Consider the following 26525-nt stretch of genomic DNA (forward strand, 5'->3'; position numbering starts at 1 on the left):
CAGCAGTCAATAACAAATACTATTCTTCTCATGAATTAATTTGTCTCTTGCATGAAATGTGTGTTGAAATAGGCCTACAGTGTATTTTAACGTCTACCATAATGGTGGTACTTGGAGAGCCAAATATTTTCGGAGGTGGTACGCAGTCTAAAAAGTTTGAGAACCACTGCTCTAAACCCAAACATTAGTCTGTTGTGTCTTTTACAGGCCAAATTGTCGTGATTTCTATATTAAATTATTAAACAGATTTAACTATTACCAGGCTAGTGCGCGAAACCAGACAGCAAGCAACACGCACGGTGGTAAACCTCACCAATAAAGAGTCTCTTCAAGAAAACAAGTACAGCAGCTTACCTGCTGCCTGTTCAGATTTGTAGTCAGCCATGTACAGTCTTGTCGCAGACCTACTTTCCGGGGTGCTGGCTGATCCTGGGGGGTGAGGAGGAGGAGGGGGGGGGCTGACCTTATTCTCATTAAACCTGTGGTATATTTGTTCTATAACAATAATATTTTTTATTAAGGCTTTAAACTAATATTTTTCTAACTTGTTGGCTACTTTCATATATTAGTACTTTTTAATCTTCCAACTTTCAAAGCAGGTAAAAAAAAAAGTTTAAATATTAAAAAGTGCTGTATGCATAATATAGTGCTCAGTAGGCCTAATGTCAGGCATAAATGTTGTTCTTCCCCTGTCAGCACCTTAAAATAACAGTAGCCTATATTATATTACCATTATATTGTCATCTGGTTCAGTTGTGAGCAGGTCATTTAGTTTCTGTCCATAATTTCTCACTTTAAATGACTTGACTCAACAAGATGCCGAAAATGGGTAAGGTCAACTACTGAAATTGAAGCTGGCCGAGCTCTTACCTTTCAGTGTAAAATTCAAAACTGGTAATACCTATAATTGAGCTACTAGCACAGGAAGGCAGTGTCTGTTTGTAAGATTCTCTTGAAGAATTGTACTAGAATAAATACTAACACATGAATATGAGTGAAAGCAGAAGCTCTGAGGACATAGACTTTATTCATTTCATATAAAAATGACACAAAAAAAAAGTTCAAAAAGTTGAACAGGTGCTTCAGGTAATCTTCACAGGGATGAGAGCCAGCCTGCATCATAAACATGATCTCACAGATGTACACACTGAGGGGCCGTCAGACCCTTTGCTACAGTTCACATCTACCACATTTAAGACGAACCTGTACAGTATACCACCAGCAGAGGCCAGGGTAAGCCTGAGACAATCCACTTCACCCCTCACACTCCTCCTTCCTCTCTTCCAACATCCTTGACTCCTCCTTGCACTCCTTTCTCCCTTTCGTCTAGTTTTTCTTTCTTTCAATCCTCCTTCTGACCCTTCATGTCCCTGAGCCTTGCTTCTCTGATTGGTTCCAGACGTGCCACTGAGCTCTTCTTGCCGACTCAACATTCCACAGCTGGATACTGCACACACTCAGACACACACACACATTCAAAAACACACTTCTCATTACTCCCTCTCCTCCTCCCTTCCCCCTCTATCTTAGTCCAACTCATGGAGCAGAAAAAGCAGGGTGGTTTTTTTTTTCACAGCAGCTCAGTGAAACCCCCAAAGCCTCAGACTGACACAGCTCCAAAGCATTCCTCTGTGCAGGAAGACAGAAATGCGTTTAGAGAGCTGAGGGGAAAAGAAAATGTTTGAGGAGACGAATGTAAAATGACAAAAATGTGATCATTTCACTGCGCAAATGGGAAATCGGAAAATGACATAGAAAGAGAACTGAATGTTTTTTTTTTTTGTTTTTTTTTTGTTTTTTTTTTACGAATTCTCTTTTAAAACAGTCTTTGGCTCTAATATATACAACACAGTCATTCACATGAGGGATGTTTTCCTTTGTGGGCAATGAGAGGTTCACGTGTTTGCAAATATCCCATAAAATTAGGAAAGTTTCTTTAAAAGATATTTAGGCTGAAACACAATGAAACCTGCATCATTAAAAAGACAACACATCTCAGTGACAAAACAGAAAGAACTGTGCTCCATGTGAAACAGACAAACGGACAGAAAAACCTTTCATAGTGCACGCCAAGAGAATTATTGTACTTAAAAAGTGATGAATCAGCTCCAGATGTTGGCATATAGAGCCAGCACAAACAGAGGTTTGGAATCGCAGAGAAGTAACTGTACCTTAACAAAAACGACTAAAAGAAAGGCGATTACTTATACTGAACAAGCTGAAAAATAGTAAGTACCAAAGTGTACGCAGAGCTATTGAAGCCCTGCAGTACCAAAAAGACATCCTATTTATTGTATTTGTTTACCTTTGTTTTACCAGGAAGTCAAATTGAGACTAAAAATCTCTTCTACAAAAGACTGACTTCTATAAAAAGTTCCCTACAGAACTTAGTAATGTGCAAAGTTGTAGCATATCTAACGTTCTGCCTCAGACGGTTTAAGGTCACCAGTAATAATGGTCCCTGTTACCTTCCACACATTCACATTAGGACTTCCTCCTCCTCCTCCTCCTCTGCTCGACTTCCAGCTGGTGCTGACGTGTCCGACGAGAGAAGAGGAGCGAGGCAGGAGAACAAAAACCACACATGCATCATCAGTAACAGTTCTCTACAGCTGCACGAAAGACGACAAACCATCGAGAAAGAAATGAACCTTAATGAAATAATGAAACGACAACTCAAGTTTAAGTAAATACTGCCATGGCAAAAAAAAAAAAAAGAATAAAAAAAAAAAAAATAGAACCAAATTTCTTTTCCTGAAGAAGACTGTGGCTGTGTTTGTAGAGGACAGAGGTGCATGTTTAAGAGTCAACTTGTGGCTGTGACAGCTCTTCACTGCTTTGTAAGTCTTCCAATCACTTGGGAACAAGAAAGGAAATAAACAACAAGCAGAATTTCAATTTGGCACCGAGGAAGATAGGAACGAGTCATTACACAAAACTGATATTGTGTTGAACTTTTCCAGCTGCGATAAAAATGGATCAATTCATGGCCCTAATGAAAAACTTTTAAGGAAAGATGTGCATATCGAGGGATCTGTTTCACATGCAGAAAAATTGGTAGAATTGTTAAGTCTTTGCCAGGGAAGACTGAGACTGCAGGGATTCAATTTAAAAACTCTGCTGCGCTCTACACAGCTCTTCAGCACTTCAAAAAATCTTCTTCTTTTTTTTTTTTGGTTTCAAAAGAGACAACAAAAACATAAATGCCATTAATGTGTATCAGAGTCGGCCTCTCCTGTGCTGGTTAGGGTGCAGTCCAGGTTTGATTGTTTTTATTGTTTTAATTTGCTACTCTGACTGCTCGTTCAGCTCCATATCCGACACCAGGATGTTCTTCTCAGTCTGCTCAGCCAGGCTGGAATTGGTCCGGCTGTAGCGGGCCCCTTCATAGGAACCCCCAGACCCAACAGTTCGCCGACGGTACAGGTAGATCACACAGACAATCAGCGCCACCAGCACCAGCCCCGTCACCATGACAACAATCAGAGTGGGCAGGTGGTCAACATCCGCTACATGGAGGTAGATGGTAGAAGATGGATGTCAGGATAAATAGAAATAATTCATATTCTGCTGTCTCACAAGAGAGCAGAAAAAATAAAGTGAAAGCTGAAAAGCATACTTACATGTTGAAGCCGAGGTTTCAGCACCTAAAAAGGAAAATGGGACAATTAGTAAATATACCTCTTTCCAAACTGCTGTTTTGTTAAAAAAAAAAAAAGCCCAAAAAGTAAATGTCAAAAAACAATACAAAACATACTATATAAGGAAAGAGTTGTCCAACGTCAAGATAAAGCTGTGAAATGATTCAAAAAGATAGCTTACACATAAACGGATGGGTTTTTTCTTGTCTGTGGGATTTTTTTTGAACTGTAAAATGTTGCACATTCTGCCTTTAACAATAAAATCTATGAATCATTGAAAATCTTTTTCTTGGATGATGTAAAAAGCATGCTGTTAATAGTCTGACACCTACCCCATAGGAGTGATTTCATGCATCTAAAATAAGTATATAGAAATATTCAATCTTGTTGCTTATGTTCTCATTTGCTTATGTAGCTCATAAAGAGAAATTATTATTAATTTCTGAATGTTTCATAACCATCCAAAAACTCCTCACAGGTTTTCAATGGCTGAAGTCGTTTTTTTTTCTAAAAGCCCTTTTTTCTGTGGCTGCTTCATTGTTGGACAAACTTAACTGACTAAACTAAACCTCTCAGCTGAAGTGGTCCCTGGTTTGCTTACTGCGAGGCTGTTTGCAGATGACTCCGTGTGTGCGATTTCTGCAGGAGCCCGGCTTCCACAGGCCGCTGTTGCTCTGGATCCAGAAACAGGAGTTTGGGGACAAGACAGAAGAGGCGACGTCATTCCCCTCCCAGTTTGTGTACATCATCTCTGTGTCCTCGCTCCACACCAAACTTCTACCTGCGGCAGGAACGCGCACACACACACACACACACACACACACACACACACACACACGTAGTCAGGGTCACTTCAGACTCCAGAAGAACTTGGATTTTAAGTTTAATCTTCAGGAGAGCTCATTTCTTTTTTCATGTTCTGTCAGAACTCATTTTAAGACACAGCACATACTGTAGGTTTACATCCTGGTTTCAGTTATTCTCATTAGCTAACAAAGCATATTTCAGGGTAATTCCCTGAAAAAAAACAGCCATAATTGTTTGAAAAGGTCTTAAAAAGTTTCCTGAACTAAATTAATTGGTTCTTAACTTTCGGTAATATTCAATAACCTTAGATTTGAGAAATATTTGAAAACCGGAAGGTTATTAAGTCTGCTGCTGTAAAGACAGATGGAGGGGACAATGTTTCCTTACCTCTCACACTGATGCCCAGCCAAGCTCCATGTGCCTGTTCTGCATAGCTCTGGATGTGCTCCCATACAAAACCATTTTCGGTCTCATCCAGGATAGACAGAAGCTCTGCTCCCACTGGAAGATAGAGAAAAAGAAAGGAACCCAGAACAATAAGAATTGTTACATATGGGACATAACAATAGTATAAAAGGATCATTGAAACACACTGAGTAAAGGTCAATAATGTTTGCAGTGGTTCAGAGATGTTTAACTTTAGTTTAGTAGCAGGCGTTTCTTGGGCAGCAAAGCAAGTCTGAACAGAGTGCCTGACTTCTGAGACTTTTCTTACCTTTGTTACAGGACACACGTGCATCCTGCTGCAGTTTAAGCCTTTGCAGGTTGAAGGCATAACAGTGGTTTCTGAATGGCACCCACGCCCACTCTCCCAGAGAGTGTGGACACTGGCCAGGGTAAATCCACTGGTGAACCATGGGCTCCTCTGGCAAAGAGAAAAACAACAGTTATTTTCTGACATATATCAGAATTAAGGATACATTGTAAAGGTTTAAATAAAAGCAGTGTTTTTCATTCTGATGTTTTGTTACGCACATGTTAGGGACATCTTAGAGTACAACAATAGTTCTGTTGTAAAAACTAAAATCATACCACTTATTTGACAGATAGTAGTCTCCAGTTTTGCATCGCAGGGAGTCATAGTCCATTGCCCAGTAGTGGTCATGTGACCACATCCAGCTGATTGATTGGGCTCCCCATCTTTCCAGTTTGAGTATGACACCTCTTCTTCGCCCATCCAGGTGAAGCTCCGTCCCTGAGAACAAATATTCTCCCTCAGACTGGAAACACTTTTTTTTTTTTTCCATAGATCTAACAATGAAATGTAATTAGAGATACTGTAAGTGAGAGAGAGCTCACTCCATAGTTGTAGAGAGCGATCCAGGCAGGCCGCCGCAGGCTGTTGATCAGCAGTGTCAGGTGAGCCTGCTGATGTGGATCCTTCACTGTGGCCAAGGTCCCATTCAGAGATTCACAGAGGTGCAGAGCGCCCGTCCAGTCAAGACGCTTCTCCACAACTCGGTAAGTCACTCCACCCAGCTCCACAGGCTTTGACAGAGAGGCAGGGATGAAAGGTGGGGCCGGAGGGAGAGCTGAGTCTGAAGAAATGACAAAATCAAACAGACCCTTAAGTCGATACACTGCTGATGTGAAATGTTCTGCACTTCAAAAGGAAGCATTTTTTGTGATGAGTGTTGTGATGTCACACCTTGTCCCCTTTGACAGATGTAGCCATGGCTCTCCATCTCACACGCTCGGGAAGCCCACATGCCAGTGTTCTTCTGCGGATTCCCATGAATCATCACCACACAGTTTCCCTGAGAAGAGACGGAGAAATCGTTACAACAGGAACACTTTCAGGACAAAAAATCTGACATGTGAAGCTGATGGACGAGTGCGGTGGGTACCCGGGTCTTGTTGTAGTGTGGTCCGCTGTTGTCAAGAGGCTCTCCAGGAGCCCAGTTGGTGTAGCTGAGCAGGCCAGGCTGGGCCCACTGGAAATGACCTTTGGAGTCTGAGGTCAGACCAACCCAAAGGTCAGAAGTGGTGTTGTAGAGCAGGGTGGTGACAAATGCTGTAAGGAGGAAAAAAGGTGCAAAATGATATTCCTATTAGACTCTTATGAACAAAAAATATGAGCATAAAAAAACAAACAATCACTGTCTCTAAGAATTGACTGGATATAATGTACAATGACAGGTAATCAGATATACTTAATGAAATAACAACTGTTACATTTTTAAAAAGTAAGTAACTGCATTCAGTTAATGAGATGAGTTCACTCATTTGTGCAGAGTGCACCACAACACGTCCTGCTTCCTGGCGTCTGTAGTCTGCTGTAATTACCTTCCTCCAAATAATTGGACACCACTGCCAGCACTCCGCCCTGCAGTTCACATTTCAACTTGGCTGCGGACCATGTGACCCGGTCAGGCTGATCAAACACTCTGAAACACTGCGGAAACACCAAATGTCATTGCGCACACAGAGATGAAGGTTTGGTTATCTACGACGCATCATTTGATAACAGAATGATTCTTAACTGCTGGTGTGTTGTAGCTCTACCTTGTGCTGATAGGAAGACCATCCATCAGGACAGCCTGATGGAAGGTGGGGGACTGATGGAGTTGGAGGAATGGTGCCTGTGACATTGACTCTCTTACAGATGTAGGGCAGGTCAGAGTGGCACTTCTGATCAGACCAGTCCGCTATTTAGGAGTGAAACATAGAGCTCCTTTATGAGTACTGCATTTTAATTTAGTGTCTTATTTTGTCTTACTTTGCCTGCTCTTACCTTTGCTGACCGACAAGTGGACACATTTGCGATCACGACTGAGTGCGTGTGGCCTCCCGAGGGCCCAGGACACGTAATTGAGCACAGAGTGGTCGGACCAGCGGAAGCGGCCATCGTTTTCGTAGGTGTGAAGCCCCAGCCACCAGTTGTCACCCTCCACCCTCACCATCTGAAGGTGAGATGAAACTGTTAAGAAGGCATGTTGAGGCCACAGGTGAAGAGACACAGATATGGTTTGCTTGTAGAAAACAGACACAGCAGTTACACAGGTTTGTACTTGCTAGGTATTTCTTAGGGTTGTCCCCTCACTAAGCTAGCTGGATTTATTCAGCTCGTACAAACAATCATGAACTCTTTGATAAAGTTGGCAGTGCCTTGCGTAAAGTGTTGGCCAGGAAAGCCTCCTCCTCAGCCGAGTGGACGGAGGCCAGCGAAGAATCAAACCAGGAGCAAATCCTTTGGGCCTGATCCCAAGTGTTGCGTTGGTCAAAAAATTTATACTCAGCCTCCTGGAAGCCAATCCACTCTGGTGAACTGGTGCCTGACGGATGAGAGAAGACGGAGAGACAGTCATGAGAGACAGAGGGAAGGGTTTTGAAATAAGCCCTTAGGAAATCATTTAAGTATGCGAGAGAAGTTCAAAGCTAAGAAAGTAAGACTGACTGACCTTCAGAGACTTCTGGCTCCTTCTCAACACTACCTAAAAACACGAGCACACAGGAGGGAAAAGAGTGCACATGACATGCAAAAAGGGAGAAAATGCAATGAAAAAAAGTCCAGCAAGACTCAAATCAGAGATCAATGCTGAAGGTGGTAAAGTGCATTTCAAGTACTAATTGTCCCATGCTGTTTTACCTCTGGGGATCTTGCAGATCCAGTCTAAGTCAGAATCACAGTGCATAGCCAGCCAGGTCATAGTGCCCAAATCTGCTGCAGCACATTGTCGGATGTTGTAGTAGTATCTGCCAAAGTTCTGGTACGTTAACTGGAACACAAGCAAAGAATACACAGATTGTGGGTTTTTTCCGCACAGCGTCTGTTGGTACACTGTCAGGTTACATCTAGTTATTACTCACAGACAGCCCATCGCTCCACTTCCAGCTGCCATTGTCCATGGGGTTTCTGCGGTTCAGTCCGATCCAAAACCAGAGCTGCTCATGGTCCTCTGACTCCCTGTGGCCCACACCTTCATCATCATCATCATCATCATCATCATCATCATAGTACATTCCATTTTACCTGGTCAATTGCACACTCACCCAAAGGCCTCGTGGAGGACTTGCAGGACATAGTGCTCCTCGTCGGGGCCGCTGACGCTCAGCAGGTCGGCTCCGTGTCTCCTGCAGAAGAGGTGAGCCTGCAGCCAGCTCAGCCTCTGCTCCAGCTGGGACGAGTGAAACACCTACGTAACACAGGTGAGGAGAATGTAAAAACAGTCCCATTAAAAATGCAATGCTGGTTTAAAATGAGCAGAATACACAGCTGTGTTACTTCAGCTCTTAATGTTAGGATGAAGAAAAACCCACACACTCCGGCTTATGGCTCGGTATGATTATGGAATATAAAGTTGTCACTTAAACTTGATTAGAATGTATTTGCTGTTCCCATTTAATTTAAACTGCACTGATTTAAAATACAAAGAGTAAGTTCACCACTTTATTAATTTGATAAAGTTTTTGTAAAGCTTCAGACAATATTAATAACTGCTACCATGTAGTGATATGGCTTTTTTTCTTACATTTACATTTCTGAACAAGTTTAACATACAGTATGTTCAGAAAATAACTTGAAGACAACAGTCATTGTACTTTGTAAAAAGTTATCATATCCACATCTGCATGTACAGACATAATCAGACGCCTCTGCACTGAACGGAGAAAAAACTAAGAACATTTAACTATTTGTCATGGCCTGAATAAATCAGTTAATGAACGTGGGCCATAATTAGACGACACCTCAAGCAGAGTAGGATAGTGTGAAGCAGAGAAACTTTGCCAAACCTTGTAACAGTAGCGCAGGTTGCTGTTGCTCTTCCAGCTGCTGGGACAGGAGCCGCTGAGGCTCGGGGTGGGCTGAGGGACCGGGGGCTCAGGGCTAAGAGACGTGTCCTGGTTCTGACGGCAGATGAATTTTGCCTTCGATGACGCACACGCTTTCACCTCCCACAGACCCGTTGCAAAGCCTGTCGCCATGGAAACACAGCCACCATCGACACTGACTGTGAAGACACAGGGAGAAATGTAGGTGAATGGAGGGACAGAAAAAAGAGGCTTTAATGATGAAATGTGCGGAAACTGAGGAATGGTGAGAAGAAAAAACTTGTTGAAAATGGGATTAGACAATTATGACTCAGATAAATGTTGGATCTAGCCTTGAACTGCTCTCAAGACAAGGGCAACATTTCCCGTAAACTCTGGCTTGGTTTGCAAATATGACGACGGGTTAGTGATAATTGCATTTAAAAGGCAAATTGTTAGCCGATCAAAGCTGCTTTGAAGCTAATCCAGGGTATATGGATGTACTGTACAGTGGATCAGAATCTGTATTCTTAAATATAGAGAAAACATCAGGGACCAATTCAGTTTCTTCTTTTCAGATGAAATCTAAAATCTGCTCTGTTTCAAAATAGACCTCATGTTTGGGCAGCAGAAAACCTCAGGGTATGTATTAAATGGAGTTTGATTACCCCAGCCAGTACAGCTGAAACTATTAGTTTAATTATCAATATGTGGAGAAAAAGGAAAAATCATTATTAAAAACTTTTTAATGAGAAAACTCCAATAAATCTGGCGTTTGGGACTCTCAGATGTGATGGTTTGCAGCTCTTCTGTGTTTGGTCTCATTATAAACAGAATATCTTTGAGTGACATTTGGACAAACACGACTAAAGCATCTACAGTTCTGGAACAAACTTGGTAAATGAACTTGAGCCTGTATAGTGCTTTTCTCGTCTTCAAACTACATGAAGCACTTTATACACATTCACTCACACCGCTGACGCAGCAGCAGGAGCAATGTGCCACTAAGCCATATAAGACATGTGGCTGCAGGAGCTGGGGATCGAACCCAGGACCTGTCAGTTGAGATACGAATGACTCGACCACTGAGACGAAGTAAAGGACAATGATTCTAAGAACTTTCTCAAATAATCAGAATAAGCACACACACGTCAAATTATTTTTTTCAATAATCATCAGTTCGTAAACAATAAAAGACATTAGAAAGTAAATAGAAATTTACTTAACCCTTAAGTTAAGTTGAAGATTAACAGGCATTGAAACACATTTGTCAAAACATTTAGATATGCATTATGAGCTGCTGACAATTAAAACAGATCCACCTTAAATACATCTTTAAGAGATGACATCTAATTTCTCTGCAACATCACTCTATTTCATGCAACCAAATGTACCTACAAGTATAAAAAAAAAACCTGAACCTGAATCTGAAGTCACTACCTGACCACTAAGATTGTCTTGAGTGCCTTGACAACTAGAATAATTCAACATAGTCATCCAGCATCCTGCAATACACCATCTGATCATATCCTGATCTAACTCATTCAAACATGACATATTTAAGCTACCTGGCTGGTCTCGGTTCCAATTGGTGTAGGATACTCCGTCCCCGCTGAGCCAGTGGAAAGAGCCGTGGCTGCCCTCGTCCAAAAGGCCGATCCAGAAGGAATCACCTGCGCGACCGAACACCAGGCTGTTGGCGAAGGCCTGCTCAAACCTTAAGAGATTTAAAGGGACTATTTCAAATGCAGAACTAACCAAACAAAAAGGGATGTCTTTAAGTCCCTGTGAAGGATTCTGGGTAAGTCAGTATGTCTGTGTTTGCTGCTGTACACACCTGTTGGTAATGGTAACAAGGGTGGCTCCCTGGTTCTCGCAGGATTTCCTGGCATCATTGAAGGTAAGCAGATCCTCTCCCACCCAGTAACAGGCTGGGCTGTGCCACTTCCAGCCCTAAATAAACAAGGGATTTTGAGGATATAGAAAACAATAGTTAATAATAAAATCAAAACTAAACCATTCCAAGAGTGCAGTCATCTGAAAAGGCTGCGCGGCTCTTTAAATGTATTGATCTAGAGTTTAAAAAACTGGATCTGGATATGCTTCAAAATAAACATGGAGACAGATATTCAAGTAGATCGGCTGATGTCTAGACTTGAGAAATATTGGTGCATGGTGTTTTGTGAAAGGATAAAGGACGCACTCCAAAACAGAAGAGAAGCTTCAAACATAACGTGGTCTCTAAGAAAACAATTAAGATGCCATTCAACAATCAAAGCAGAGCTACGTTATACCAGAGAGCTGTCTCTGAACTGCAGAATCAAAAGAACAAGTCCAGGCATGCAGAAGTAACTTTTCCTTGGCCTCAATCCCTCCTGCCAGCTCACAACTTCAGTTGTGGACGTGTACTGACACAGAGCGCAGCCAGCACGCAGGAGGTCAAAAGAGTTGAGATTTGGTGCAAGAATGATAGTGAGATAGATAGAGTTTGTATACAGCTTTGTGTGAATAAGCCTAACTGCAGGCTTTTTGCGCAACCACATTTGGCATCTAGATGGAAACCTCAGAGATTATAGCTGCTGCTGAGGCTTGACGTGTTCAAAACATCACATCTTCTTATCCGTCCTCTCCCTGTCTGACAGGCTCGACATTTACTCGTTTACTCTTTTCTAACAGCAGGTTCACAAAACATGTTGAAGTGTATTTAATATCAGGAGTGAAATCACAGAGTAACTAATGAACGATATGATGACACTGATGGGCTATTTGCCCCTTCAGAGGCAATTCAACTGATCAAGCCAAAGTTTAAAGTTTGAAAAGAGTCAGTAGCTCCTCCCCCAACCCCCAAAAAAAGGTCTGCTTTCAGTTGCACGGGGGTCAGCTTGTGCTAGGTTGCTAAATTATTGTTTTTTTTCCATTACAACAAATACTACAGGCCTATTCTCAGGTAGCTTGTGGTCTAGGTATGAACTGTAAAGGTACAGGTTAAGTCCTGCAGTGGGCGTGCGCTTCCTGTGCGTGCATCTCCGCTTGAGCCTGTGATGAGTGATAATGCTTTTTAGAATCCATATCGCATACCCTGCAGGTGACAGTCAGAAAGAGAACTGCTATTGTAATACAATGAAACTCAAATGAAATGCTATTTGACTGGTGAATAAATCTAGTAATATTGGTGCATAACTGCAATAAAATTAGCTGATACTGATAGTCACTTGATATTCTATCGACCAATATTATCGGGTGGCAGATTAATCAGTCCGGCTCTAGTTTAAATGTTGCCACTCTGTCATCCTACATTTAAAGTAAGAAGATGCAAACTGTTTTCCTTTTCCTCTCCTTCAGCTGACACAACATAAGCTGTGTGACTTCATCTGTATTAAATAAAATCCATAGTTCTCGCTCAAGCACTCATCACTTTTGCCATGTTTTACCAATTTATGCTATCTGACTACGGCACAGGACCTGTGAAGCATGCGCAGAATGTCTGGGCCAATCTGGGGCCAAACGAGAAGTATACGTGCAAAAGTTACTCAATTCCCTTTTGGATTTTCCCACAGGTCTTCTCTGACATAAGAGATTTTTGCTTATTGCTCAATCTACTCGAACATGAAATAAATGAGTAATCTTGATTTAAAAAAAATCGTCATCATTGAAACTATAAAAATGTATTGTTAGTGTTACTAGTGGCTGCTCCAGTGTTTAAGTGAACAGGCAGCCTTTATGAGTTATGAGACTAGAACTGGACAGAGTGTATGGTTTAGGGATCATATGGTGTTATGTTGCTTAAGATGTCAGCAGGGTTTCTGTCTTTGTTGTTTCACATGTTGAGTGAAGTGAGCTCCTCTGCTCGAGACAAACCCCACTGTCACAGGACCCCGTGCCTTGCCAAATGGCCCCTGTCACGTTACCACCCATGGTGCCTTGGTCCCCAGGGTAACGGGGTATAGGATTCATTTTACCAAACAAATGGTTCGACCATTGAAAGATCTTCGCTGAACGTAACAGCTGAAAACAGCACGACTCTCGACCTCCTAAATCAACACTTTGCAGAAATAGAACACTGCTAAGGAGAGGAAGATACAGAAAGACACACACTAGATTTCTGTTTTCAGTGGGATAATCCTGTATGTCACAAACATCCCAAAAGAAAAAAGACACTAAACTTTCTACTTGGGCAATATTCACAGCATTGGCTAGGTGGAGACATGTCAGGTATGAGAGGTTTAAAGACTCATCTGGGGAAAATTATGGACTGTGAAATCACAGACAGATGTAGATTGATCCCCCAGATGGGATTTAATTCAGCATGTGGGCACATGTAGTGTGCATGATAGAGCACTTCTGTTTCATCTAAATTGAAGACTTGTTGAAAGAAGATACAAACAACATGGGCCCATGTGAATGCCTTAAAGAATTTACAAAAAAAAAAAAAATGTTTTGGGCAAGAGAAAAGAACAGTTAGCATTCAGTAAATAGAGGAGTGTGTGCGTGCGTGTGTGCGTGTGTCCAGGGTTCAAAATGGTAACCTCCCCAGTCTTAAGGGAGTGATTCATATTACAGTTAAAGACTGGAGGCCGTCTGGTGGAGCAGTGGAAGGCTGAGGGTCGAGGGGAGCTCTGGGGAAAAGGGTTAAAGGGGAAGAGACGGCTGAAATATTTAGTGTTATAATTTTGTTTCCAGTGACACCACAGATAGACTGTCAGCAGCGGTAATAACAACCAAATGCTGCCCTAGACTTGAATAGAGTCTTTACAGGATCCAAATGGAAAAAAAAAAATAAAAAATCACGTATATTTTGTCCATGACTGTGAAAAAAAAGTAATCTGAAGCCTAAACTGTAAAAGCCAAGGGACAAATCAAGTAAGCAGGGAGAGAAAAAGGGTATTACTTTTTTGCATTCTTGATGCTGTGGCTTCCCATCACTCTTTGTTCCCAGTTTCTTACAGATGGAGGGCATAGTCAGGTTACAGGGGCTGTCATCCCAGCGGCCCTCCTGCACATGTTAGCGCCACACAAACAAAGAGACAGAACACAGCTGGTAAATATATACAAACCGAGGAGACTGCTTTTGCTGTGAGGGGATTAGTAAGCCTTTAGATATTTGGAGGTCAGTTTGAGGGTGCAGAGTCACTCACACCCCCCCAGACAGAGACACAATCTTCCTGGGTGTTGCGGAAGTTGTTGGGTTCAAATGGGTGCCAGTAGGTGAAGATAACGGGCGTGTGGTCGGTCCATTGGAAGTCCATTTGCATATCAGTGTCATGGAGCCCAATCCACAGCTGGTCGACATCTGGGAAAAAAAACACACATACACAGGTTGGGAACAATGAGTTAAAACACAGGAACCAAGTAAAATAAGGGACAGGCATCCAAATATGAGCTTATGAAACTCTTCCATGAGTTCAATCACTACACTGGAGAAATTCCATGACCTAAAAACTTTATTCCTCTTTCATGAGCTGTTTTCTATGCTCATGGAAAGGGATGAGCTGCGGTGCTGTCACTACATTTGAGCTTGCTCTGCAAACATGGGCATATAGTAAAACATTGAAGCCTCTTTCTTCCAAATTTAATAAAGGGGCATTTGTAAGAGGGCAGAGCTGAAACACCAAAAACAACAATTTTGCTCCCCTGTGCTTGAAATAGTAACATTGGAATTGAATTCAAATGTGTTCGATTTGAGTGTGTGACCTCTTTGTAAACCAACTGCACTTCAACTTTAGTTACACACACTCCTGTTCATTCTCTTACTCCTTGGTTTTTCCTTTTACTTATACAGAAACATAACACAATCCTTGATTCATCCTGTCTGGAGTGCAGTTTAACAATTTTTTTAATTATATTTCTTAAAGTAGATTGCTAGTTGTTGCTGTGCAGTATAGACAGAGAACTCCCATTACCGAGGAAAATCACAGCACAGTAAAAAAAAAAAAAAAAAAAAAGGACTAATCACCTCTCTTCACGTTGTGCAGCATGAACTCCAGCTCAGGTAGGGTGTGGATGCTGACCAGGTTTGCCTCCATCTTCTGACAGGTTTTCTGAGCAGTGTCCCAGTCTAACTTCTCTGAAGTCAGCTTATAGCAGCCGGCCTGAAAGGCCTGCCAGCCCACATCACAATCATACTTCTCATCATCTGCCCACGAGTCTGTGGGAGCGAAGAGATAATAGCCATCCAATTCATGACTTTGACACTAATTTCAGGACTGCAGCTGTTGTATTAATGGTGTTATGCATTCACCATTACACTCACCAGTAGTGAAGGGGTCAAGGGTAGCATTTGGCCTCTTTTTACAGACATACGGCAGAGCAACAGAACAATCCCGATTCTGCCAACGACCCGATGACTCAGTTCGGATCACAGCGCAGTTCACCTCCTCAGCATGATTTGGCTGTTCTGTTGGATGACAGGAAGAACATCGCTGACATCAAGGTGCCCTTGTGCATAGCACTAAACCTGGTGGTTGCTCAGTAGGCCACATAAGGTGTATTTAAACCCAGACCAGCGTGTCTCTAAAAATAAGCAAGCATGCTCATTCAGCCTTATGTGGGAAGTAAATGTTTCTTTTTTTTTCTTTTTTTTTTTAAATCACAGACACTTCAACCTTAAAAAGACAGATAAGGTTGAGGTATTTTTACAGTCTAACCTGTCTCCCAGTTGAGATATTTGAGTGGGGAGGAGTCGGCCCACTGCCAGCCTCCATTGATGTCCAGGTCATTGAGGCCAATCCACAAAGCAGCACTGTAGCCTGTCAGTAAACCTAAAACGACAGAAATACTACAGGAGCTTAAAACCTCTGTGTAATGTGTCAAGACAGACAGACAAGAACAAAGACAGAACAGAAAGACAGAACAAAAAAACCCACTAAGCAGTGCTTCCACACAGGCCTAATAATATCTCCAGTTAGCCATCATTGTTTTCTGCCTACACTGTAATGCGCAGATGACAGAATTGTTATGTAAGAACAGCATGAGTGTGGACTAATATTAGTGGCTGTGTCAGGACAAGTCAAAAATCAATAATTCCTGAAGGGAGAGTAAAGAAATATAGCTACTGAGAGGAAACTATGTAAACAGTAATCTTCTTAGAAATATCTCTATGAGAGATATATTTTTGTTTTCCAGCAAAAGTAAGAAACAACAGCATGATTGTCAGATATGATAACACTGCATCCTTGTAAATATTTATTAAATTGTATCATTCATTTAGAAATTGAAGTCAGTTGTTACAGGGCATTTGCTGAATATCGATTAATTTATGTAGACTCCAGATGTGTTATTTGATGATGTTTTGTACTCAGATAGAATTCTATTGACAATGTAGTAATTGGTAGTTGCGTGTGATGACCCACACTGGTATTATGTCATCTACTTCTGCGTACATATAACCATTGATGAGTCAATTAACAATTCTTGTTTCAAACCAGAAGCTACAACATGACTTTACCGTTGATGTACGTCTGCTCATGCAGCTTGGTGATGCTAAGCAGCTCTGCCCCCTGCTGCTGGCAACTGATCCGAGCCTCGCTCCATGACAGCGTAGCGTGGAAGTTAAACTGGTAGCAGCTGTCTGTCAGGGGGTCAGTATCCCAGAAGGTTTCGCAGCCACTGCCTGAGAGTGAAGGAAAGAGAGAGCAAGCTTGTCAGACCAGAGAAGAAACAAAACTGTCCTTGAAATGCAAAAGATGTTACTCACTCTTCACAGGACAGAAGCCCCAGCGCTCGTCTTTGCCGTAGTCAAAGGTGGTGGCACACCAGAGGTGACCATCCTCACGCCCGATACTCGTGCAGTTGTGAAACCACTGGCCGTCATAGAGGAAGGGCAGGTAGCACGGGCGCCCATGAGAGTTCCCCTGGACTGTATAGATCTCTGGGAAACAAAGAGGGGAGATTTTATGCATGCATCAGGGAGAGGCGGGCCACTTGTATAGCTGTCCGAGCTGTGGCTGTGAACTCTGTTTTCTCAAGAGACTTGTGTGATCAAACGCAGGCTGAAAATAAAGGATGATGTTAAAGTTATAACAGTAAAGTCAAATAGACGTCAGCAGGAGAAGACGAAAACTGACTCCTGCCTATATTATCATTGACTTTATTTGAAAACAGAATCAAAAGATATGAATGAAGAAGAAAAAAAGACTTGATCTTAATATTTCTAAGCCAAAGCAGGATCTCTGTAAGAGATTACAGGCTATTTTTAGGTTGGTTTATCCAATAATCTGTATTAGGTTTCAGCAATTTTAATAAGGTAGATGTTTAATTCTCGTACGTTCCTCAAGTGAAGTTTGGTGTGAAGTTAAGGGCAGAGAGAGAGAGAGAGAAGGCTGGATCTATGGAGTTACCCAAACAAGTTAGGCCAATGGAAAGTAGGGCAGACATGTTAAAACGGGGGAGGAAAGTTTTCTGACGCTCTCTTCCTGACGTCCCTCTCTGCTCCACCACTGGCTCGCTGCAGTGGAGCTGCTCCTCGGCTGACTAATGTCAGAGGCATTCCTCCACAGCAGCCAGTTGACTTGTGAAGTTCAGCACACCAACTTCATAACAGTTATTTTTCCACAAAAAGAGGAAAAGAGTCTTATGAGAACGATAAGGAAGTAAGAAACTGGGGATTTTCTTTTCATGAGGAACTTTCATGGCAGTTCTGCTTTTAATTGCAGTCAAATACAGCCGATAAGCTTGTACACTTTATTGGCTGACTAAGCCTCACAGCATAGTTTGTCAATGAAAACTGTAATATTTGATATTGTTTGGATCTGATAGCACTAACAGCGGAAATGAGGCTTTGCAGTAAACCTCTCCATTAGATTTAATCTGGACTGAAAAATAACACATAAATAGAAAAATACTGGAGGGCAAGGCCATCTCTGTGTTTACTGGAGTTTACAAACACCAGCAGTGTTTTACTTGGCTTTCTGACTGGAAAACAGCCATGTTTCCTCAGCCATTCCCTAAAAGCAATATTTTGCTGTATCCTTGTGATCAGATGCAGCTGTGGCTTTCACAACAGTGGGTGTCCCTGCCACACTGAGGCAGCACAACCTGCGGAGTGGGAGCAGCTAACTGGATCACAACAGCTGGGTCAGTAAGGGCCTTACGCTCAGTTTCCCTGGAAATGGGCGGAAGACTTCTTGAGTGCGTAAAATATTTGGGATCTCATTTCTGTTTTTTTTTTGTATTCTACCTTGTTTTTGAATGTTCCTTTAAAATGTCATATCTATCTATCTAATGTCTAGTACTCATTGTTCAGTACTAAAATGTCAATTCTTTGTATTTGACATTCTTTGTGTTTTAATTCTGTTCTTTTGTGAAGCACTTTGTATGTTTTTATGTATGAAAGGTGCTATATAAATAAAGCTGATTTGAGTTGAGTTGCGTTTTGATAAAGTTGGTTTGTTTTGCATTATTCTATTTTATTGTATTTCTTATTGTCCTAATTCTCTTAATGAGTTCTAAACCAATTCCTTTTGGTTTAAACGACATAGAGGAAAGTTAGCAGAGTTAATTAGCTAAGCAGGTTTAGTACAGTGTGCACAACTTTTGCCTGTCGAAGTGCCTGCAGTGTAGTTATCAAACAGAGGTGGCCATCATCAACCTGTGGAATTTTTTGCAGGGATTTTCTGAACCTTCTGGATGACAGACGTGCTTACCACGGTATGTTTTTGAGCACAGGTCCTCCAAACCTCCATGCAGTGTCCATTTCAATTTTGAAGGTGAGGGGGTTGTGGTGGAGTTCCAAATTGAGGGAATGGGAAGGTAGTTGTTCAGGGTGTCCAACACCTGACCACAGTTCCAGGTCCAGCGCACTCTGGGGGGCTCACGGTCACAGGTGAATACACCCAGAGGAGACTTGTCCTTCCTGGAGGTGAGGTTCCCAGTGGTCATCCCCAGGCACAGCGAGGAGCCCACGTTGAACAGGCGACCTCGAGTCACCCACTTCCAGCGCTGGTTGCTTTCCTCGCAAGCGGTTGATGGGACGAGGGAGTGATCCTGCACCCCCAAGCACCGCTGGACGCCCTCATGGTAGAAAGCAAAGTCGTCAGAGTCCAGCGGCTCTGAGCAGAGAGAGGGAAACAAACGGCATCAGTCAATAATTCTGATGAAAGCAGGATTCCGTGTTAGCAGCTAATGTGGCAAGAGACAGGGTCAGGGGCTGGATCAATATCTGAATCAATCGAGTCAGTGCTGGGTTAGAGCTAGAACAGAATGTTGTCTCTAATGTCTCTTCGTGATGCAATTCAGGAATATTATCGTGACTCTTAAACTGTGCTGATATTTCCCCAAATCCTTTTTACATGCACCATTACAAAGCTCGTCACATGCCATTTGGCTAATTGCACAAGGGCCATGCATGCAATACACTTTGTAAAGTGGTTACACATGTTTTTAATGGAAGATTGTTTGAGGAATTTTAACCAGATCTGAGAGTTTACACCATTCCTTAAATCTGACCTGGAATGACCCTTAGCCCAACATGTTGTGTTGTCTGTTTCTATGGGGAGCAGCAGTTTGTGGTTTTGGAGGATAAGTACAAGAATCACTGCCATGAGAATCTGCAGAGCAACTGATACGTTTAATCCTAGTAACTGAAGGTTTTGATAGCTTGAAATTAGATTCATCTGATGAAACGGACAGTGATCCTCAAGGGTCAATTTGATCATTCTTTCTAGTCTACAGCTTGCTTTCTCGTTTACACTGGCTCCTTTATTAGCATGACCTCACTATGGTTCTCTGGCTAGTTTTAACTGCCTGCAAGGTGTTACCCACGGAGCATATCCACCATACACTAAAAAAACAATAATTATCAGAAAAAGCTAAGAGTTACTGTGTTGAAATGTTGAACTTTAAACGTTCAGAGCAGTGGATAAGGATGTGAGCCTCTGTGGCAAGAATTTTAGGGGAAAAACATAATTTCTCAACAAAATGTGAGTTTCCTTTCCTTTCACATCTATCTATAGCTTAAGGATTTAGAGACTGGTAACCTAAGGGTGAGGACTGTGGATACTGTGTGGTTGTGAGTCTGTGTGAAGGTAGGAGTCTGGGAGAAAGAAAGACAAAGAAACACAAGTGTGGGCGTGACTCTAAATTAAGGTCCTGCTGAAATTATGTAAAAAGAAACCCACACAGACGCCTTCGGTCAGAATTCAGATCGAGAGGAGAGAAAGTGAGACCCTCAGCATTTCCTACTGGCGGGCTCCTGTGAGAGGCCAGGAAGTGGGGTAGGTGGGAAAAGATCACTGGGCATTTTGGTTGAAAAACACAACCCTCTTTTATGTGGCGACTTCAGGCTGCAGCAATCCCTTGTTTCCGACCTCTCAGCTGAACAATTCAAACCTCCAGTGCTGCTTTACAGACACTCAGACAATGGAGTCTCATCCAAAGCTACATTAACAAAAAGCCTGTAATCTGGAGGAACCGAGCGACACACCCCTCTTCTTGCTCTGGTACTCTGTGGTTTTGTTTCTCAGAAGCAGTGCTCACTTCTCCTGCTTTGCTTGGTAGCAAACAAAGAATCAGAGCGGAGTGACAAAGCATGTCAGAATAGGTTTGAAAGTGCTCTTTACAGTTTAATGAGGTATAATCACCTCTGTACTCTTTTTATAAAGCAACCCATCTCATCCCTAACACCCAGTTGCTTGGTCTGTTTACGGTTAATTCACTGCATAAGTGACGTCATTCTAGAGAAAACTTTGCAGGAGGTGAAAACTTTGACTGTAACCAAACTTTGATCCAAACATCATAAAATATCAGGGTTGTTTCTGGGACAAGAGTCTCTTTTCCATGACACTGTTATCCCACTCACTCCTAATAATGCAACATAAGCCAGAGCTGGATCAAATGTGATAAAAAAAAAAAAAAAACTGCCAGCAAAGAAGTGCTTTTGTGGAAAGTCACTGTCTGGTGTATCCATTGAGACTAACACAGAGGAAATATGATCTTAGTCTAATTATTGTTTGTTCTGAAAAAGACTGTGATAAACAACCACCACATTTCAAAAAGTCCAAGTTGGATCTTGCTTATGACCAAATCTAAACAAAGGTATATTGAGTTTTTAGTCACAAGACAACAACAAAATGTGCCAGCTTTCACATTTGTAAAGATAGTTGGTGATTTTTATTTCTTTATGTTTTAAAAAAAAAAACCTGATCTATTACCAAGACGGCCTTTTTATCAGCCAATCCATAATCAAGTCTTTGCTCCAGCTCTCAAAATCACACACTTTACTGTCAAATTAATGCAGCAGAGCAAAGCTGAGGCTGCGCCTGGTTGCATGAAATGCATCCTGGTACATGTAGTCACTGCCATCTCTCAATATAGCATGCACAGTGAGGAATGTGTCGCTTCAACATGGCTACATTTACCACCTACACTGATTGGACTTGAACATAAATTGTGTGAAAACACCCTTAACGCCCCCAGGACAGCTCATTTAAAACGCTCCATGACAGACGTGTCCTCAGTTTCGCTGTAATAGAAATTACAGAGTGAAGTCTGCCACAACAGACAATAAAACGTTGATAAACTATAATCTTAGCAAAGGATTTAGTTACACTTCTCATTGCAAGTAATTCCTTGAGGATACTTGAAGGGTTTGACTTACACAACAGTGACTAGTCAACAAAGCGAGGCTAACATGCCTATAAATCTGTCTGATGCCATTTTGCCACTTTCACAATGGAATTAAAGCTTCCTTTAAAAAAAATAGAGCACAGTCAGCTCCGACAGTGCCCGTGGGCAGATTTTCACACCAAAGCCAGTCCAGTAGATGTAAGCATTGCATTGTGGGTTGATTTTACTCCCATATATGCACGTAAGCTCAGTAATAACACAGTGGCCATATGAGACTTTCAAGGCAAAAGCTTTTTAGCCACCAGGCAACCTGACGCTGAAGTCCCAGACAGCAAGAAGCAAATTCAAAAGGGAAGTTTTAATTCCAGTCTGAAGGGCGACACAACTGGATGTTTGATGTGAGAAAACTTGCGGGCAATCAGAGAGAGTGCAGAATTCCAGATTAACTTTAAGCCATTGAGCCCTGTGAAAGCTAAGCCACAACAGCTCTCCTGCTGTGATCTCATCCTCTTCTTTGCTCTGTTTTTTTTTTTTTTTTTCCTCAACGATCAAGACAGCTTCCTTCTGAAGAGAAAGGATGAAACCCAAGGCCAAGAACAACCAGCACAACCCGCCAAGAGAGGCCGATATTCCCAGAACCTCCTCCTCCTCCTCCTCAGCACAGTCATCTGTTGGACCTGGTTTCAGGACAATGAAGTGGGACTTATAAATTCTTAGTCTGTGCTTCAGTTTTTATTGGTTGTACAAACTTTTGATTGATATCACACTGTTTTGGTGGATTTCTGCTCATTGCTACTGTTGACAATCTAAAATAAGATCAATTCTTTTTTATCCATTTATTTCTTTACGTGGATAAAGTTCTTGGCTGAGGGTAAGGCTCAATGCTTCCATGTGAACTTCTCTTATTTTGACAGATGTGAGATTACAAAAACAGGACTGGGCAGTGTGATACAACGGCAACAGACAAACAGGCAGGAAATTCCAGCCTGCAGTGTTTGTTTCTTTGGTGTTTTTATGGTGGTCTGGCCTCTGAAGCAACCAGAACTGTGGGTAGGTTTTACCTCATCTGAGAAGCATGGGAGAGCGGGGGAGAGGGGCTATCAAGGGGGGGAGGAGCAGGTTTGCATTTTGCAGCCACACTCAGAAACAGAAACCTCCATGAAATTGCACATCAAATTCAGAAACCAAAGTGTGAAAAGAACACACTGTCGATATTCTCCATGATTCTCACAATTATGCAGAGTTTAATGGGAATAACAATTTATAACATTTTAGGTTGACCTGTAACACATACTGTACATCAAGAAATGTGGTTACATCAAATGTGGATGGAGCTGTCTCCATGACTAATCGATGGTAAACTCATTTTGAAATCTCACACTATGTGTGTCTGAACATCCATGGCCAAATAAAATATGTTGGCATGCAATTCTGCCACTTTTACCTCTGTTGCAAATACCCTTTTTTTTAAAAATAATAATTTAGTATAATCACTGTCAAGCCGTTCTTCCCTCCATTGACATCCCAAGGTTAATTGTGGTGACATTTCCCTGCACAGGAGCACAAAAGTATATCGAAACACAAAATGCATGAAATGAACGCTCAGAGTGACTGGTCATGTAAAACAATTCACACAACCAATTCAAAGAGGTGACATTTCAGAGAACAAATCAACCTTGCTCATTTCTCCCAGATTTTTCTGCAGCTCATCCATTTGGCTCAAAGTGATTGAAAAAGGGAATGTTCACTCTGGAAACAGAGGAAGATGATAGCGGATGGGTGCGAGTCATATTAAAATAAAATAAAAAACAGATTATTAAGGATGTTTATCTAGCGGTACATTCTGAGGGATAAGAGTGACTATAACCAACATAATCATTAGCTTATATCAAACAAAAAGAGATACATTGATTAAAAACTGGTATGCCTCAAGGCTTGATGCAAAAAGTTTAATGAGGTATCTGAAATCACTATAATGAAATGATGAAAAGTTGGATATGATCAATCATTTTCTTAATGTCCCTGTTCATGTTAAGATCGCCAGAGATAAGAACAAAGACTTAACAGCATCATGGCATCCCATAACATGTAATGGTCTGGGGAGCTGTGCAGGACTGCACTGAATGTGTTAATTGCAGCCTGTAACAGGATGTAAAGGTCACATCTGCCCGCGGGGTGCCAAATGAAGCGTCACTATACGTCTGCTTTACAATAATACAGCCTAAAGAAAATCCCATCCGGTCCAATTATAAAAGAAAAATAAACTAAAACGCAAATGTCTTTGCAGCTTTGAATGAACTTCACACGTCCATAATAACAAAAGAGAAACTACGCCAACAGCCCCCTTCCCTCCTCCCCCCGTTTTTCTCCACATCTGGTTCCACTCACAGCTCGGACTTTTTCTTCGTTGGATAGCCTACCGAGGCACCAAATTCAGAAAACGCTGAATATATGGCTCTCCAGCCTACTTTCTCCTGCTTTTTCTTGCTGAAAGTATTTTCCAAGACAAAAGCATGCAAAGCACGTTAAATGTCCGCCCGGTGTTCCGACTTTTACTAGATGAAATGAAGGGAAAGTTGAGATTTGTCTCACCCGTAACGCTGCTCCTCAGTTCCAGACTTAGGACGAATAAATATAAAGTGCATTTGTAAAAAAATAGTTGCCGACTTGTCCATGTTCTTTTTAACTCCTTGTTTCGGTGACGACCGTTGCCTTGCATGCTCAAAAACTACAACACACTCACTCACACACGCACATTAACACTGTGCAAAAAATAAAAAAAATAAAAAAAAATAACCAAACGATTAAAAAAATAAAAAAGTGAACCAGGAGCAGCAAATGCCCCTGTGTTTTACTTTGAGGGCGGGTGATGCAGATTTGATGAGTTTGACGGTGGAGCTCCGTCTGCCTCGCAGTCAGATGAGAGTGAAATGAATGGATACGCGTCAACAATGTGTGCCTGCGTACGTGTGTTTGTATGGTTCCCAAAATGAGGTCCGGGGACCTGTGAGAGGACCCCGAACGGAGAAATGAGGACGGGAGTCTGTTGTGTTATTCTAAATATCTTATCAAGCATTTTTTTTGTACCTTCTTTCTTAACACAACCGAGGTGGATTAGGGTTATGTTCCTAATGTAGATCATCATCATCGTCATCAAGTTGTTTTGTTAGTCTAACAAATGTAGAAGACAGATTTTTAGATATTGGGCTGATGTAGGCCTATAAAATGGCCCATATGTTACTTTTCAAGGTTCCAAAAAATGTCAAAGGTTTCTGTTGTGTCATCTGGGACAGCGCTGACTGAAATCAGGAACAGTTAGGCTTAGAAAAAACTTTAATACAAAGTAAACTTAATTGCCAAAACACTCATGGTTAAATGTGCATATACATTTAATTTAGCGGGTTTACAGTGTATACATTTTTTCAGGCAGCAACAGTGACAATGAACAGCATAAAGTCACAATTGCAACATTGTGGTTTTCTCTAACTGATTATATCCCATTATGTTTATATTCTCCAATCTCGCTGGAACTAATAATCTTAAAGTTTTTATTTTAAATATCCCCGAGGAGTCTTGAAGCTTGGAAGTGGGATTTTATTTTTTTCAAAATGTATCTTATTGCTTTTTCAATGAAAAATCCAAAGATAACCCAACAACAGTAAGTGCTTGATCTGAAACAGTTTCACTTACCCCCCCCCCCCCCCCCCATGTATCTCAGACTGATACTTGAGACTTGGCAAGAAAGGACATTAGGTTTTTTTATGAAGTGAAGGGTTGCAGTACTTTACAGCATCTTCTCTCCTCTGCTTTCATTTTCAGGAGTTGCCCAAGACGTCAGCAGGTAGGGGCTACCTGACTTTAAAGGGACTTTTACATGTAAATAGGAATCCCTGCCCAATTGGAAGCCTTTATGATGCTTTGTGGTTAGACGTATATTCTGATAGTCATGTATTGGTCAGGTTAAAGATGCAGTTTGGTCATAACTGATCTGCTGTCATATGTCTTGTTCATTTAATTGGAGAGCCCAATGACCGACAGAGAAGAGCTGTCAACTGACCACAACCTCTCAGCCATGTTCAAAGCCTTCTGGAGGCTGGTTGATAGCAGCATTAAAGTGAACTGTCAGGTTTAAAGAGGAAGCATTTTGGGCTGAAGTAGCAGAATGGTACTAAAAGGCGAGTAGGGCTCTGGTGTTGATGGTCGTTAAAACAAAAACCAGGCAGGTATAGCCTCTGTTAAAGGATAAAGAAATACACTTAGACAAAAATGGAAATCAGCTGTGCCGAGTATGCTGAACAACTGCTGAACTTAACTGGGGATCATTTTTACGTGGGGAAAAGAGCTCATCATCCTTAGTTTAAGCAGGCAGCAGAACAAGTTGAGGGGTCTGCCGAGGTTGTCTGTTATTTGATGCCATAAAAAGGTATAAAATGCCATGATTAACACATTTGTTTCTAAAAAAAAGGCAGCTACTGCGTGTGCACTAGATGAGCAGAGTGGAGCATTGACAGTGAGAGTGACCGCAACAAACACTAGTACAAGAGTCATCTGCTTCAGACTGACACAGGATGATGGTCTGCTGCGGACTGTTTTTGTAAGCGCTGTCACAGGGATATTTTGGCTTCATCTTTGTCTAACGGTAGGAGGCTGAGGCACGTTGTCCATTTGTCCAGTCTGTAGTTGTGACCAAACAATAGATCAGGAATAAAAGAAGACAAAATAAGTTTTCTCTTTCAGGTGGCCCTTATTATAAGGCAAGAAAAT

The 26525-nt window shown here is 41.8% G+C and overlaps 1 protein-coding gene across 1 annotated transcript; it reads right to left on the bottom strand.

Annotated features, from left to right (window-relative positions):
- Positions 1–1007: 1007 nt before the first annotated feature.
- Positions 1008–24689, bottom strand: mrc2 (mannose receptor, C-type 2). The gene is made up of 29 exons (XM_020632616.3): positions 24354–24689; positions 18842–19246; positions 16894–17067; positions 16645–16809; positions 15845–15958; positions 15451–15594; positions 15154–15345; positions 14336–14490; positions 14089–14193; positions 11038–11153; positions 10769–10917; positions 9183–9400; positions 8442–8584; positions 8259–8355; positions 8038–8167; positions 7850–7882; positions 7557–7723; positions 7183–7351; positions 6954–7096; positions 6735–6843; positions 6296–6462; positions 6097–6205; positions 5748–5986; positions 5481–5643; positions 5164–5313; positions 4836–4949; positions 4243–4422; positions 3624–3647; positions 1008–3509 (listed from the first exon to the last, which is right to left on the bottom strand). Exons 1-29 carry the CDS (start codon positions 24478–24480, stop codon positions 3289–3291), a joined length of 4422 nt encoding a protein of 1473 aa, XP_020488272.2. The 5' UTR covers positions 24481–24689; the 3' UTR covers positions 1008–3288.
- Positions 24690–26525: the final 1836 nt, after the last annotated feature.

The sequence above is a fragment of the Labrus bergylta genome, chromosome 16, assembly GCF_963930695.1.
Source record: "Labrus bergylta chromosome 16, fLabBer1.1, whole genome shotgun sequence".
In the NCBI taxonomy this organism is placed as follows: Eukaryota; Metazoa; Chordata; class Actinopteri; order Labriformes; family Labridae; genus Labrus; species Labrus bergylta.

Excerpts from the sequence above, each read along its gene's own strand:
- mrc2 (XM_020632616.3), bottom strand. The coding sequence starts at position 24,480 with ATGCAAGGCAACGGTCGTCACCGAAACAAGGAGTTAAAAAGAACATGG. Across the intron at positions 16,810-16,893 it reads GGGCTTCTGTCCTGTGAAGA|GCAGTGGCTGCGAAACCTTC; the intron begins GTGAGTAACATC and ends CTTCACTCTCAG. Across the intron at positions 7,097-7,182 it reads CCACTTGTCGGTCAGCAAAG|CGGACTGGTCTGATCAGAAG; the intron begins GTAAGAGCAGGC and ends ACTCCTAAATAG.